Source organism: Schistocerca nitens, chromosome 6 (assembly GCF_023898315.1).
Source record: "Schistocerca nitens isolate TAMUIC-IGC-003100 chromosome 6, iqSchNite1.1, whole genome shotgun sequence".
Taxonomy (NCBI): Eukaryota; Metazoa; Arthropoda; class Insecta; order Orthoptera; family Acrididae; genus Schistocerca; species Schistocerca nitens.
The window spans coordinates 582,171,734-582,189,288 of NC_064619.1; the positions used below are offsets into that span (position 1 = coordinate 582,171,734).

The 17,555-nt window shown below is 37.0% G+C and overlaps 1 protein-coding gene across 1 annotated transcript; it reads left to right on the top strand.

Annotated features, from left to right (window-relative positions):
• The first annotated feature begins 12,074 nt into the window (after positions 1-12,074).
• LOC126263499 (uncharacterized) lies at positions 12,075-12,758 on the top strand. Its single transcript, XM_049960592.1, has one exon. The coding sequence runs from the start codon at positions 12,075-12,077 to the stop codon at positions 12,756-12,758; it is 684 nt and encodes a 227-aa protein (XP_049816549.1).
• Positions 12,759-17,555: the final 4,797 nt, after the last annotated feature.

Sequence of the window (17,555 nt, forward strand, 5' to 3'; positions counted from 1 at the left end):
GTCTGTAGCATCAAGGGTTCACTAAATATGCTTCAAAAGCAAATATGCTTCAAAAGCAAATATGCTTCAAAAGCAAATATGCTTCAAAAGCAAATATGCTTCAAAAGCAAATATGCTTCAAAAGCAAATATGCTTCAAAAGCAAATATGGGAAAAATGCAAAAATTTTGGAAAAACGCAAATATGGGAAAAACGCAAATATGGGAAAAACGCAAATATGGGAAAAACGCAAATATGGGAAAAACGCAAATATGGGAAAAACGCAAATATGGGAAAAACGCAAATATGGGAAAAACGCAAATATGGGAAAAACGCAAATATGGGAAAAACGCAAATATGGGAAAAACGCAAATATGGGAAAAACGCAAATATGGGAAAAACGTAAATATGGGAAAAACGCAAATATGGGAAAAACGCACATGTAGCGAAAGGGAAATTTGTGGCACAAATTGACTAGAGGAAAGAATCAGTTGGTATGACATAGTCTGTAGCATCAAGGGTTCACTAAATATGCTTCAAAAGCAAATATGGGAAAAACGCATATATGGCAAAAACGCATATATGGCAAAAACGCGTATATGGCAAAAACGCGTATATAGCAAAAACGCGTATATGGCAAAAACGCGTATATGGCAAAAACGCATATACGGCAAAAACGCATACACGGCAAAAACGCATACACGGCAAAAACGCATCCACGGCAAAAACGCATACATGGCAAAAACGCATACATGGCAAAAACGCATACATGGCAAAAACGCATATATGGCAAAAACGCAAATATGGCAAAGACGCAAATATGGCAAAAACGCAAATATGGCAAAAACGCAAATATGGCAAAAACGCAAATATGGCAAAAACGCAAATATGGCAAAAACGCAAATATGGGAAAAACGCAAATATGGGAAAAACGCAAATATATGAAAAACGCAAATATGGGAAAAACGCAAATATGGGAAAAACGCAAATATGGGAAAAACGCAAATATGGGAAAAACGCAAATATGGGAAAAACGCAAATGTAGCGAAAGGGAAATTTGTGGCACAAATTGACTAGAGGAAAGAATCAGTTGGTATGACAGTCTGTTGCATCAAGGGTTCACTAAATATGCTTCAAAAGCAAATATCAGAAAAACGCATATATGGGAAAAACGCGTATATGGAAAAAACGCGTATATGGGAAAAACGCGTATATGGGAAAAACGCGTATATGGGAAAAACGCATATATGGGAAAAACGCATATATGGGAAAAACGCATATATGGGAAAAACGCATATATGGGAAAAACGCATATATGGGAAAAACGCATATATGGGAAAAACGCAAATATGGGAAAAACGCAAATATGGGAAAAACGCAAATATGGGAAAAACGCAAATATGGCAAAAACACAAATATGGGAAAAACGCAAATATGGCAAAAACGCAAATATGGGAAAAACGCAAATATGGGAAAAACGCAAATATGGGAAAAACGCAAATATGGGAAAAACGCAAATATGGGAAAAACGCAAATATGGGAAAAACGCAAATGTGGGAAAAACGCAAATGTGGGAAAAACGCAAATGTGGGAAAAACGCAAATGTGGGAAAAACGCAAATGTGGGAAAAACGCAAATGTGGGAAAAAGCAAATGTGGGAAAAACGCAAATGTGGGAAAAACGCAAATGTGGGAAAAACGCAAATGTGGGAAAAACGCAAATGTGGGAAAAACGCAAATGTGGGAAAAACGCAAATATGGCAAAAACGCAAATATGGCAAAAACGCAAATATGGGAAAAAACGCAAATATGGGAAAAAACGCAAATATGGGAAAAACGCAAATATGGCAAAAACGCAAATATGGCAAAAACGCAAATATGGGAAAAACGCAAATATGGGAAAAACGCAAATATGGGAAAAACGCAAATATGGGAAAAACGCAAATATGGGAAAAACGCAAATATGGGAAAAACGCAAATATGGGAAAAACGCAAATATGGGAAAAACGCAAATATGGGAAAAACGCAAATTTGGGAAAAACGCAAATTTGGGAAAAACGCAAATATGGGAAAAACGCAAATATGGGAAAAACGCAAATATGGGAAAAACGCACATATGGGAAAAACGCACATATGGGAAAAACGCACATATGGGAAAAACGCAAATATGGGAAAAACGCAAATATGGGAAAAACGCAAATATGGGAAAACCCAAATATGGGAAAAACGCAAATATGAGAAAAACGCAAATATGGGAAAAACGCAAATATGGGAAAAACGCAAACGCAAATATGGGAAAAACGCAAATATGGGAAAAACGCAAATATGGGAAAAACGCAAATGTAGTGAAAGGGAAATTTGTGGCACAAATTGACTAGAGGAAAGAATCAGTTGGTATGACATAGTCTGTAGCATCAAGGGTTCACTAAATATGCTTCCAAAGCAAATATGCTTCAAAAGCAAATATGCTTCAAAAACAAATATGCTTCAAAAGCAAATATGGGAAAAATGCAAAAATTTTGGAAAAACGCAAATATGGGAAAAACGCAAATATGGGAAAATCGCAAATATGGGAAAAACGCAAATATGGGAAAAACGCAAATATGGGAAAAACGCAAATATGGGAAAAACGCAAATATGGGAAAAACGCAAATATGGGAAAAACGCAAATATGGGAAAAACGCAAATGTAGCGAAAGGGAAATTTGTGGCACAAATTGACTAGAGAAAAGAATCAGTTGGTATGACATAGTCTGTAGCATCAAGGGTTCACTAAATATGCTTCAAAAGCAAATATGAGAAAAACGCATATATGGCAAAAACGCATATATGGCAAAAACGCATATATGGCAAAAACGCATATATCGCAAAAACGCATATATGGCAAAAACGCATATATGGCAAAAATGCATATATGGCAAAAATGCATATATGGCAAAAACGCATATATGGCAAAAACGCAAATACGGCAAAAACGCAAATACAGCAAAAACGCAAATACGGCAAATACGCAAATACGGCAAATACGCAAATACGGCAAAGACACAAATACGGCAAAGACGCAAATACGGCAAAGACGCAAATACGGCAAAGACGCAAATACGGCAAAGACGCAAATACGGCTAAGACGCAAATACTGGAGAGACGCAAATACGGGAAAGACGCAAATACGGGAAAGACGCAAATACGGGAAAGACGCAAATACGGGAAAGACGCAAATACGGGAAAGACGCAAGTACGGGAAAGACGCAAGTACGGGAAAGACACAAATACGGGAAAGACGCAAATACGGCAAAGACGCAAATACGGCAAAGACGCAAATACGGGAAAAACGCAAATACGGGAAAAACGCAAATATGGGAAAAACGCAAATATGGGAAAAACGCAAATATGGGAAAAACGAAAATATGGGAAAAACGAAAATATGGGAAAAACGCAAATATGGGAAAAACGCAAATATGGGAAAAACGCAAATGTAGCGAAAGGGAAATTTGTGGCACAAATTAACTAGAGGAAAGAATCAGTTGGTATGACATAGTCTGTAGCATCAAGGATTCAATAAATATGCTTCAAACGCAAATATGCTTCAAACGCAAATATGGGAAAAACGCAAATATGGGAAAAACGCAAATATGGGAAAAACGCAAATATGGGAAAAACGCAAATATGGGAAAAACGCAAATATGGGAAAAACGCAAATATGGGAAAAACGCAAATATGCGAAAAACGCAAATATGGGAAAAACGCAAATATGGGAAAAACGCAAATATGGGAAAAACGCAAATATGGGAAAAACGCAAATATGGGAAAAACGCAAATATGGGAAAAACGCAAATATGGGAAAAACGCAAATGTAGCGAAAGGGAAATTTGTGGCACAAATTGACTAGAGGAAAGAATCAGTTGGTATGACAGTCTGTAGCATCAAGGGTTCACTAAATATGCTTCAAAAGCAAATATGGGAAAAACGCATATATGGGAAAAACGCATATATGGGAAAAACGCATATATGGGAAAAACGCATATATGGGAAAAACGCATATATGGGAAAAACGCATATATGGGAAAAACGCATATATGGGAAAAACGCATATATGGGAAAAACGCATATATGGGAAAAACGCATATATGGGAAAAACGCATATATGGGAAAAACGCAAATATGGGAAAAACGCAAATATGGGAAAAACGCAAATATGGGAAAAACGCAAATATGGAAAAACGCAAATATGGGAAAAACGCAAATGTAGCGAAAGGGAAATTTGTGGCACAAATTGACTAGAGGAAAGAATCAGTTGGTATGACATAGTCTGTAGCATCAAGGGTTCACTAAATATGCTTCAAAAGCAAATATGCTTCAAAAGCAAATATGCTTCAAAAGCAAATATGCTTCAAAAGCAAATATGCTTCAAAAGCAAATATGGGAAAAATGCAAAAATTTTGGAAAAACGCAAATATGGGAAAAACGCAAATATGGGAAAAACGCAAATATGGGAAAAACGCAAATATGGGAAAAACGCAAATATGGGAAAAACGCAAATATGGGAAAAACGCAAATATGGGAAAAACGCAAATATAAGAAAAACGCAAATATGGCAAAAACGCAAATGTAGCGAAAGGGAAATTTGTGGCACAAATTGACTAGAGGAAAGAATCAGTTGGTATGACATAGTCTGTAGCATCAAGGGTTCACTAAATATGCTTCAAAAGCAAATATGAGAAAAACACATATATGGGAAAGACGCATATATGGCAAAAACGCATATATGGCAAAAACACATATATGGCAAAAACGCATATATGGCAAAAACGCATATATGGCAAAAACGCATATATGGCAAAAACGCAAATATGGCAAAAACGCAAATATGGCAAAAACGCAATTATGGCAAAAACGCAAATACGGCAAAAACGCAAATACGGCAAAAACGCAAATACGGCAAAAACGCAAATACGGCAAAAACGCAAATACGGCAAAGACGCAAATACGGCAAAGACGCAAATACGGCAAAGACGCAAATACGGCAGAGACGCAAATACGGCAGAGACGCAAATACGGCAGAGACCCAAATACGGCAGAGACCCAAATACGGCAGAGACGCAAATACCTTAGAGACGCAAATACGGGAAAGACGCAAATACGGCAAAGACGCAAATACGGCAAAGACGCAAATACGGGAAAGACGCAAATACGGGAAAGACGCAAATACGGGAAAGACGCAAATACGGGAAAGACGCAAATACGGGAAAGACGCAAATACGGGAAAGACGCAAATACGGGAAAGACGCAAATACGGGAAAGACGCAAATACGGGAAAAACGCAAATACGGGAAAAACGCAAATATGGGAAAAACGAAAATATGGGAAAAACGCAAATATGGGAAAAACGCAAATATGGGAAAAACGCAAATATGGGAAAAACGCAAATGTAGCGAAAAGGAAATTTGTGGCACAAATTGACTAGAGGAAAGAATCAGTTGGTATGACATAGTCTGTAGCATCAAGGGTTCACTAAATATGCTTCAAAAGCAAATATGGGAAAAACGCAAATATGGGAAAAACGCAAATATGGGAAAAACGCAAATATGGGAAAAACGCAAATATGGGAAAAACGCAAATATGGGAAAAACGCAAATATGGGAAAAACGCAAATATGGGAAAAACGCAAATATGGGAAAAACGCAAATATGGGAAAAACGCAAATATGGGAAAAACGCAAATATGGGAAAAACGCAAATATGGGAAAAACGCAAATATCGGAAAAACGCAAATATGGGAAAAACGCAAATATGGGAAAAACGCAAATATGGGAAAAACGCAAATATGGGAAAAACGCAAATATCGGAAATACGCGATTATGGCAAAAACGCAAATATGGCAAAAACGCAAATATGGCAAAAACGCAAGTACGGGAAAAACGCAAATACGGCAAAAACGCAAATATGGGAAAAACGCAAATATGGGAAAAACGCAAATATGGGAAAAACGCAAATATGGGAAAAACGCAAATATGGGAAAAACGCAAATATGGGAAAAACGCAAATATGGGAAAAACGCAAATATGGGAAAAACGCAAATATGGGAAAAACGCAAATATGGGAAAAACGCAAATATGGGAAAAACGCAAATATGGGAAAAACGCAAATATGGGAAAAACGCAAATATGGGAAAAACGCAAATATGGGAAAAACGCAAATGTAGCGAAAGGGAAATTTGTGGCACAAATTGACTAGAGGAAAGAATCAGTTGGTATGACATAGTCTGTAGCATCAAGGATTCACTAAATATGCTTCAAACGCAAATATGCTTCAAACGCAAATATGGGAAAAACGCAAATATGGGAAAAACGCAAATATGGGAAAAACGCAAATATGGGAAAAACGCAAATATGGCAAAAACGCAAATATGGCAAAAACGCAAATATGGGAAAAACGCAAATATGGGAAAAACGCAAATATGGGAAAAACGCAAATATGGGAAAAACGCAAATATGGGAAAAACTCAAATATGGGAAAAACGCAAATATGGGAAAAACGCAAATATGGGAAAAACGCAAATATGGGAAAAACGCAAATATGGGAAAAACGCAAATATGGGAAAAACGCAAATATAAGAAAAACGCAAATATGGCAAAAACGCAAATGTAGCGAAAGGGAAATTTGTGGCACAAATTGACTAGAGGAAAGAATCAGTTGGTATGACATAGTCTGTAGCATCAAGGGTTCACTAAATATGCTTCAAAAGCAAATATGAGAAAAACACATATATGGGAAAGACGCATATATGGCAAAAACGCATATATGGCAAAAACGCATATATGGCAAAAACGCATATATGGCAAAAACGCATATATGGCAAAAACGCAAATATGGCAAAAACGCAAATATGGCAAAAACGCAATTATGGCAAAAACGCAAATACGGCAAAAACGCAAATACGGCAAAAACGCAAATACGGCAAAAACGCAAATACGGCAAAAACGCAAATACGGCAAAGACGCAAATACGGCAAAGACGCAAATACGGCAAAGACGCAAATACGGCAGAGACGCAAATACGGCAGAGACGCAAATACGGCAGAGACGCAAATACGGCAGAGACGCAAATACCTAAGAGACGCAAATACGGGAAAGACGCAAATACGGCAAAGACGCAAATACGGGAAAGACGCAAATACGGGAAAGACGCAAATACGGGAAAGACGCAAATACGGGAAAGACGCAAATACGGGAAAGACGCAAATACGGGAAAAACGCAAATACGGGAAAAACGCAGATATGGGAAAAACGAAAATATGGGAAAAACGCAAATATGGGAAAAACGCAAATATGGGAAAAACGCAAATATGGGAAAAACGCAAATGTAGCGAAAAGGAAATTTGTGGCACAAATTGACTAGAGGAAAGAATCAGTTGGTATGACATAGTCTGTAGCATCAAGGGTTCACTAAATATGCTTCAAAAGCAAATATGGGAAAAACGCAAATATGGGAAAAACGCAAATATGGGAAAAACGCAAATATGGGAAAAACGCAAATATGGGAAAAACGCAAATATGGGAAAAACGCAAATATGGGAAAAACGCAAATATGGGAAAAACGCAAATATCGGTAAAACGCAAATATGGGAAAAACGCAAATATGGGAAAAACGCAAATATCGGAAAAACGCAAATATGGGAAAAACGCAAATATGGGAAAAACGCAAATATGGGAAAAACGCAAATATGGGAAAAACGCAAATATCGGAAATACGCGATTATGGCAAAAACGCAAATATGGCAAAAACGCAAATATGGCAAAAACGCAAGTACGGGAAAAACGCAAATACGGCAAAAACGCAAATACGGCAAAAACGCAAATACGGGAAAAACGCAAATACGGGAAAAACGCAAATATGGGAAAAACGCAAATATGGGAAAAACGCAAATATGGGAAAAACGCAAATATGGGAAAAACGCAAATATGGGAAAAACGCAAATATGGGAAAAACGCAAATATGGGAAAAACGCAAATATGGGAAAAACGCAAATATGGGAAAAACGCAAATATGGGAAAAACGCAAATATGGGAAAAACGCAAATATGGGAAAAACGCAAATATGGGAAAAACGCAAATATGGGAAAAACGCAAATATGGGAAAAACGCAAATGTAGCGAAAGGGAAATTTGTGGCACAAATTGACTAGAGGAAAGAATCAGTTGGTATGACATAGTCTGTAGCATCAAGGATTCACTAAATATGCTTCAAACGCAAATATGCTTCAAACGCAAATATGGGAAAAACGCAAATATGGGAAAAACGCAAATATGGGAAAAACGCAAATATGGGAAAAACGCAAATATGGGAAAAACGCAAATATGGGAAAAACGCAAATATGGCAAAAACGCAAATATGGCAAAAACGCAAATATGGGAAAAACGCAAATATGGGAAAAACGCAAATATGGGAAAAACGCAAATATGGGAAAAACGCAAATATGGGAAAAACGCAAATATGGGAAAAACGCAAATATGGGAAAAACGCAAATATGGGAAAAACGCAAATATGGGAAAAACGCAAATATGGGAAAAACGCAAATATGGGAAAAACGCAAGTATGGGAAAAACGCAAGTATGGGAAAAACGCAAATATGGGAAAAACGCAAATGTGGCACAAATTGACTAGAGGAAAGAATCAGTTGGTATGACAGTCTGTAGCATCAAGGGTTCACTAAATATGTTTCAAAAGCAAATATGGGAAAAACGCATATATGGGAAAAACGCATATATGGGAAAAACGCATATATGGGAAAAACGCATATATGGGAAAAACGCATATATGGGAAAACGCATATATGGGAAAAACGCATATATGGGAAAAACGCATATATGGGAAAAACGCATATATGGGAAAAACGCATATATGGGAAAAACGCATATATGGGAAAAACGCATATATGGCAAAAACGCATATATGGCAAAAACGCATATATGGCAAAAACGCATATATGGGAAAAACGCATATATGGGAAAAACGCATATATGGGAAAAACGCAAATATGGGAAAAACGCAAATATGGGAAAAACGCAAATATGGGAAAAACGCAAATATGGGAAAAACGCAAATATGGGAAAAACGCAAATATGGGAAAAACGCAAATATGGGAAAAACGCAAATATGGGAAAAACGCAAATATGGGAAAAACGCAAATATGGGAAAAACGCAAATATGGGAAAAACGCAAATATGGGAAAAACGCAAATATGGGAAAAACGCAAATATGGGAAAAACGCAAATATGGGAAAAACGCAAATATGGGAAAAACGCAAGTATGGGAAAAACGCAAGTATGGGAAAAACACAAGTATGGGAAAAACGCAAATATGGGAAAAACGCAAATATGGGAAAAACGCAAGTATGGGAAAAACGCAAGTATGGGAAAAACGCAAGTATGGGAAAAACGCAAATATGGGAAAAACGCAAATATGGGAAAAACGCAAATATGGGAAAAACGCAAATATGGGAAAAACGCAAATATGGGAAAAGCGCAAATAAGGGAAAAACGCAAATATGGGAAAAACGCAAATATGGGAAAAACGCAAATATGGGAAAAACGCAAATATGGGAAAAACGCAATTATGGGAAAAACGCAAATATGGGAAAAACGCAAATATGGGAAAAACGCAAATATGGGAAAAACGCAAATATGGGAAAAACGCAAATATGGGAAAAACGCAAATATGGGAAAAACGCAAATGTAGCGAAAGGGAAATTTGTGGCACAAATTGACTAGAGGAAAGAATCAGTTGGTATGACATAGTCTGTAGCATCAAGGGTTCACTAAATATGCTTCAAAAGCAAATATGGGAAAAACGCATATATGGGAAAAACGCATATATGGGAAAAACGCATATATGGGAAAAACGCATTTATGGGAAAAACGCATTTATGGGAAAAACGCAAATATGGGAAAAACGCAAATATGGGAAAAACGCAAATATGGGAAAAACGCTAATATGGGAAAAACGCTAATATGGGAAAAACGCAAATATGGGAAAAACGCAAATATGGGAAAAACGCAAATATGGGAAAAACGCAAATATGGGAAAAACGCAAATATGGGAAAAACGCAAATATGGGAAAAACGCAAATATGGGAAAAACGCAAATATGGGAAAAACGCAAATATGGGAAAAACGCAAATATGGGAAAAACGCAAATATGGGAAAAAACGCAAATATGCGAAAAACGCAAATATGCGAAAAACGCAAATATGGGAAAAACGCAAATATGGGAAAAACGCAAATATGGGAAAAACGCAAATATGGGAAAAACGCAAATATGGGAAAAACGCAAATGTAGCGAAAGGAAAATTTGTGGCACAAATTAACTAGAGGAAAGAATCAGTTGGTATGACATAGTCTGTAGCATAAAGGGTTCACTAAATATGCTTCAAAAGCAAATATGGGAAAAACGCATATTTGGGAAAAACGCATATATGGGAAAAACGCATATATGGGAAAAACGCATATATGGGAAAAACGCACATATGGAAAAACGCACATATGGGAAAAGCGCACATATGGGAAAAGCGCACATATGGGAAAAGCGCACATATGGGAAAAGCGCACATATGGGAAAAGCGCACATATGGAAAAAGCGCACATATGGGAAAAGCGCACATATGGGAAAAGCGCACATATGGGAAAAGCGCACATATGGGAAAAGTGCAAATGTAGCGAAAGGGAAATTTGTGGCACAAATTGACTAGAGGAAAGAATCAATTGGTATGACATAGTCTGTAGCATCAAGGGTACACTAAATATGCTTCAAAAGCAAATATGGGAAAAACGCAAATATGGGAAAAACGCAAATATGGGAAAAACGCAAATATGGGAAAAACGCAAATATGGGAAAAACGCAAATATGGGAAAAACGCAAATATGGGAAAAACGCAAATATGGCAAAAACGCTAATATGGCAAAAACGCTAATATGGCAAAAACGCAAATATGGGAAAAACGCAAATATGGGAAAAACGCAAATATGGGAAAAACGCAAATATGGGAAAAACGCAAATATGGGAAAAACGCAAATGTAGCGAAAGGGAAATTTGTGGCACAAATTGACTAGAGGAAAGAATCAGTTGGTATGACAGTCTGTAGGATCAAGGGTTCACTAAATATGCTTCAAAAGCAAACATGGGAAAAACGCATATATGGGAAAAACGCATATATGGGAAAAACGCATATATGGGAAAAACGCATATATGGGAAAAACGCATATATGGGAAAAACGCATATATGGGAAAAACGCATATATGGGAAAAACGCATATATGGGAAAAACGCATATATGGGAAAAACGCATATATGGGAAAAACGCATATATGGGAAAAACGCATATATGGGAAAAACGCATATATGGGAAAAACGCATATATGGGAAAAACGCATATATGGGAAAAACGCATATATGGGAAAAACGCACATATGGGAAAAACGCACATATGGGAAAAACGCACATATGGGAAAAACGCATATATGGGAAAAGCGCACATATGGGAAAAGCGCACATATGGGGAAAGCGCACATATGGAAAAAGCGCACATATGGGAAAAGCGCACATATGGGAAAAGTGCAAATGTAGCGAAAGGGAAATTTGTGGCACAAATTGACTAGAGGAAAGAATCAATTGGTATGACATAGTCTGTAGCATCAAGGGTACACTAAATATGCTTCAAAAGCAAATATGGGAAAAACGCAAATATGGGAAAAACGCAAAAATGGGAAAAACGCAAATATGGGAAAAACGCAAATATGGGAAAAACGCAAATATGGGAAAAACGCAAATATGGCAAAAACGCAAATATGGCAAAAACGCAAATATGGCAAAAACGCAAATATGGGAAAAACACAAATATGGGAAAAACGCAAATATGGGAAAAACGCAAATATGGGAAAAACGCAAATATGGGAAAAACGCAAATATGGGAAAAACGCAAATATGGGAAAAACGCAAATGTAGCGAAAGGGAAATTTGTGGCACAAATTGACTAGAGGAAAGAATCAGTTGGTATGACAGTCTGTAGCATCAAGGGTTCACTAAATATGCTTCAAAAGCAAACATGGGAAAAACGCATATATGGGAAAAACGCATATATGGGAAAAACGCATATATGGGAAAAACGCATATGTGGGAAAAACGCATATGTGGGAAAAACGAATATATGGGAAAAACGCATATATGGGAAAAACGCATATATGGGAAAAACGCATATATGGGAAAAACGCATATATGGGAAAAACGCATATATGGGATAAACGCATATATGGGAAAAACGCAAATATGGGAAAAACGCAAATATGGGAAAAACGCAAATATGGGAAAAACGCAAATATGGGAAAAACGCAAATATGGGAAAACCGCAAATATGGGAAAAACGCAAATATGGGAAAAACGCATATATGGGAAAAACGCAAATACGGAAAAAACGCAAATACGGAAAAAACGCAAATACGGAAAAAACGCAAATACGGGAAAAACACAAATACGGGAAAAACGCAAATACGGGAAAAACGCAAATACGGGAAAAACGCAAATACGGGAAGAACGCAAATACGGGAAGAACGCAAATACGGGAAGAACGCAAATACGGGAAGAACGCAAATACGGGAAGAACGCAAATACGGGAAAAACGCAAATACGGGAAAAACGCAAATACGGGAAAAACGCAAATACGGGAAAAACGCAAATATGGGAAAAACGCAAATACGGGAAAAACGCAAATATGGGAAAAACGCAAATGTAGCGAAAGGGAAATTTGTGGCACAAATTGACTAGAGGAAAGAACCAGCTGGTATGACATAGTCTGTAGCATCAAGGGTTCACTAAATATGCTTCAAAAGCAAATATGGGAAAAACGCAAATATGGGAAAAACGCAAATACAGGAAAAACGCAAATACGGGAAAAACGAAAATACGGGAAAAACGCAAATACGGGAAAAACGCAAATATGGGAAAAACGCAAATAGGGGAAAAACGCAAATATGGGAAAAACGCAAATATGGGAAAAACGCAAATATGGGAAAAACGCAAATATGGGAAAAACGCAAATATGGGAAAAACGCAAATATGGGAAAAACGCAAATGTAGCGCAAGGGAAATTTGTGGCACAAATTGACTACAGGAAAGAATCAGTTGGTATGACATAGTCTGTAGCATCAAGGATTCACTAAATATGCTTCAAACGCAAATATGCTTCAAACGCAAATATGCTTCAAACGCAAATATGGGAAAAACGCAAATATGGGAAAAACGCAAATATGGGAAAAACGCAAATATGGGAAAAACGCAAATATGGGAAAAACGCAAATATGGGAAAAACGCAAATATGGGAAAAACGCAAATATGGGAAAAACGCAAATATGGGAAAAACGCAAATATGGGAAAAACGCAAATATGGGAAAAACGCAAATATGGGAAAAACGCAAATATGGGAAAAACGCAAATATGGGAAAAACGCAAATATGGGAAAAACGCAAATATGGGAAAAACGCAAATATGGGAAGAACGCAAATATGGGAAGAACGCAAATATGGGAAAAACGGAAATATGGGAAAACCGCAAATATGGGAAAAACGCAAATATGGGAAAAACGCAAATATGGGAAAAACGCAAATATGGGAAAAACGCAAATATGGGAAAAACGCAAATATGGGAAAAACGCAAATATGGGAAAAACGCAAATATGGGAAAAATGCAAATATGGGAAAAACGCAAATATGGGAAAAACGCAAATATGGGAAAAACGCAAATATGGGAAAAACGCAAATGTAGAGAAAGGGAAATTTGTGGCACAAATTGACTAGAGGAAAGAATCAGTTGGTATGACATAGTCTGTAGCATCAAGGGTTCACTAAATATGCTTCAAAAGCAAATATGCTTCAAAAGCAAATATGCTTCAAAAGCAAATATGCTTCAAAAGCAAATATGCTTCAAAAGCAAATATGCTTCAAAAGCAAATATGGGAAAAACGCAAATATGGGAAAAACGCAAATATGGGAAAAACGCAAATAAGGGAAAAACGCAAATAAGGGAAAAACGCAAATATGGGAAAAACGCAAATATGGGAAAAACGCAAATATGGGAAAAACGCAAATATGGGAAAAACGCAAATGTGGGAAAAACGCAAATATGGGAAAAACGCAAATATGGGAAAAACGCAAATATGGGAAAAACGCAAATGTAGCGAAAGGGAAATTTGTGGCACAAATTGACTAGAGGAAAGAATCAGTTGGTATGACAGTCTGTAGCATCAAGGGTTCACTAAATATGCTTCAAAAGCAAATATGGGAAAAACGCATATATGGGAAAAACGCATATATGGGAAAAACGCATATATGGCAAAAACGCATATATGGCAAAAACGCATATATGGCAAAAACGCATATATGGAAAAACGCATATATGGCAAAAACGCATATATGGCAAAAACGCATATATGGCAAAAACGCATATATGGCAAAAACGCATATATGGCAAAAACGCATATATGGCAAAAACGCATATATGGCAAAAACGCATATATGGCAAAAACGCATATATGGCAAAAACGCATAAATGGCAAAAACGCATATATGGTAAAAACGCATATATGGCAAAAACGCATATATGGCAAAAACGCATATATGGCAAAAACGCATATATGGCAAAAACGCAAGTACGGCAAAGACGCAAAAACGGCAAAGACGCAAATACGGCAGACGCAAATACGGCAAAGACGCAAATACGGCAAAGACGCAAATACGGCAAAGACGCAAATACGGCAAAGACGCAAATACGGCAAAGACGCAAATACGGGAAAGACGCAAATACGGGAAAGACGCAAATACGGGAAAGACGCAAATACGGGAAAGACGCAAATACGGGAAAGACGCAAATATGGGGAAAACGCAAATATGGGAAAAATGCAAATATGGGAAAAATGCAAATATGGGAAAAACGCAAATATGGGAAAAACGCAAATATGGGAAAAACGCAAATATGGGAAAAACGCAAATATGGGAAAAACGCAAATATGGGAAAAACGCAAATGTAGCGAAAGGGAAATTTGTGGCACAAATTGACTAGAGGAAAGAATCAGTTGGTATGACATAGTCTGTAGCATCAAGGATTCACTAAATATGCTTCAAACGCAAATATGCTTCAAACGCAAATATGGGAAAAACGCAAATATGCTTCAAACGCAAATATGGGAAAAACGCAAATATGGGAAGAACGCAAATATGGGAAAAACGCAAATATGGGAAAAACGCAAATATGGGAAAAACGCAAATATGGGAAAAACGCAAATATGGGAAAAACGCAAATATGGGAAAAACGCAAATATGGGAAAAACGCAAATATGGGAAAAACGCAAATATGGGAAAAACGCAAATATGGGAAAAACGCAAATATGGGAAAAACGCAAATATGGGAAAAACGCAAATATGGGAAAAACGCAAATATGGGAAAAACGCAAATATGGGAAAAACGCAAATATGGGAAAAACGCAAATGTAGCGAAAAGGAAATTTGTGGCACAAATTGACTAGAGGAAAGAATCAGTTGGTATGACAGTCTGTAGCATCAAGGGTTCACTATATATGCTTCAAAAGCAAATATGGGAAAAACGCATATATGGGAAAAACGCATATATGGGAAAAACGCATATATGGGAAAAACGCAAATATGCGAAAAACGCAAATATGCGAAAAACGCAAATATGGGAAAAACGCAAATATGCGAAAAACGCAAATATGCGAAAAACGCAAATATGGGAAAAACGCAAATATGGGAAAAACGCAAATATGGGAAAAACGCAAATATGGGAAAAACGCAAATATGGGAAAAACGCAAATATGGGAAAAACGCAAATATGGGAAAAACGCAAATATGGGAAAAACGCAAATATATGAAAAAGGCAAATATGGGAATAACGCAAATATGGGAAAAACGCAAATATGGCAAAAACGCAAATATGGCAAAAACGCAAATATGGGAAAAACGCAAATATGGGAAAAACGCAAATATGGGAAAAACGCAAATATGGGAAAAACGAAAATATGGGAAAAACGAAAATATGGGAAAAACGAAAATATGGGAAAAACGCAAATATGGGAAAAACGCAAATATGGGAAAAACGCAAATATGGGAAAAACGCATATATGGGAAAAACGCATATATGGGAAAAACGCATATATGGGAAAAACGCATATATGGGAAAAACGCATATATGGGAAAAACGCATATATGGGAAAAACGCATATATGGGAAAAACGCATATATGGGAAAAACGCATATATGGGAAAAACGCATGTATGGGAAAAACGCATGTATGGGAAAAACGCATATATGGGAAAAACGCATATATGGGAAAAACGCATATATGGGAAAAACGCATATATGGGAAAAACGCATATATGGGAAAAGCGCATATATGGGAAAAGCGCACATATGGGAAAAGCGCACATATGGGAAAAGCGCACATATGGGAAAAGCGCACATATGGGAAAAGCGCACATATGGGAAAAGCGCACATATGGGAAAAGCGCACATATGGGAAAAGCGCACATATGGGAAAAGCGCACATATGGGAAAAGCGCACATATGGGAAAAGCGCACATATGGGAAAAGCGCAAATGTAGCGAAAGGGAAATTTGTGGCACAAATTGACTAGAGGAAAGAATCAGTTGGTATGACATAGTATGTAGCATCAAGGGTACACTAAATATGCTTCAAAAGCAAATATGGGAAAAACGCAAATATTGGAAAAACGCAAATATGGGAAAAACGCAAATATGGGAAAAACGCAAATATGGGAAAAACGCAAATATGGGAAAAACGCAAATGTAGCGAAAGAGAAATTTGTGGCACAAATTGACTAGAGGAAAGAATCAGTTGGTATGACATAGTCTGTAGCATCAAGGGTTCACTAAATATGCTTCAAAAGCAAATATGGGAAAAACGCAAATTTGGGAAAAACGCAAATATGGGAAAAACGCAAATATGGGAAAAACGCAAATATGGCAAAAACGCAAATATGGCAAAAACGCAAATATGGCAAAAACGCAAATATGGCAAAAACGCAAATATGGGAAAAACGCAAATATGGGAAAAACGCAAATATGGGAATAACGCAAATATGGGAAAAACGCAAATATGGGAAAAACGCAAATATGGGAAAAACGCAAATATGGGAAAAACGCAAATATGGGAAAAACGCAAATATGGGAAAAACGCAAATATGGGAAAAACGCAAATATGGGAAAAACGCAAATATGGGAAAAACGCAAATATGGGAATAACGCAAATATGGGAAAAACGCAAATATGGGAAAAATGCAAATATGGGAAAAACGCAAATATGGGAAAAACGAAAATATGGGAAAAACGCAAATGTAGCGAAAGGGAAATTTGTGGCACAAATAGACTAGAGGAAAGAATCAGTTGGTATGACATAGTCTGTGGCATCAAGGGTTCACTAAATATGCTTCCAAAGCAAATATGCGAAAAACGCAAATATGCGAAAAACGCAAATATGCGAAAAACGCAAATATGGGAAAAACG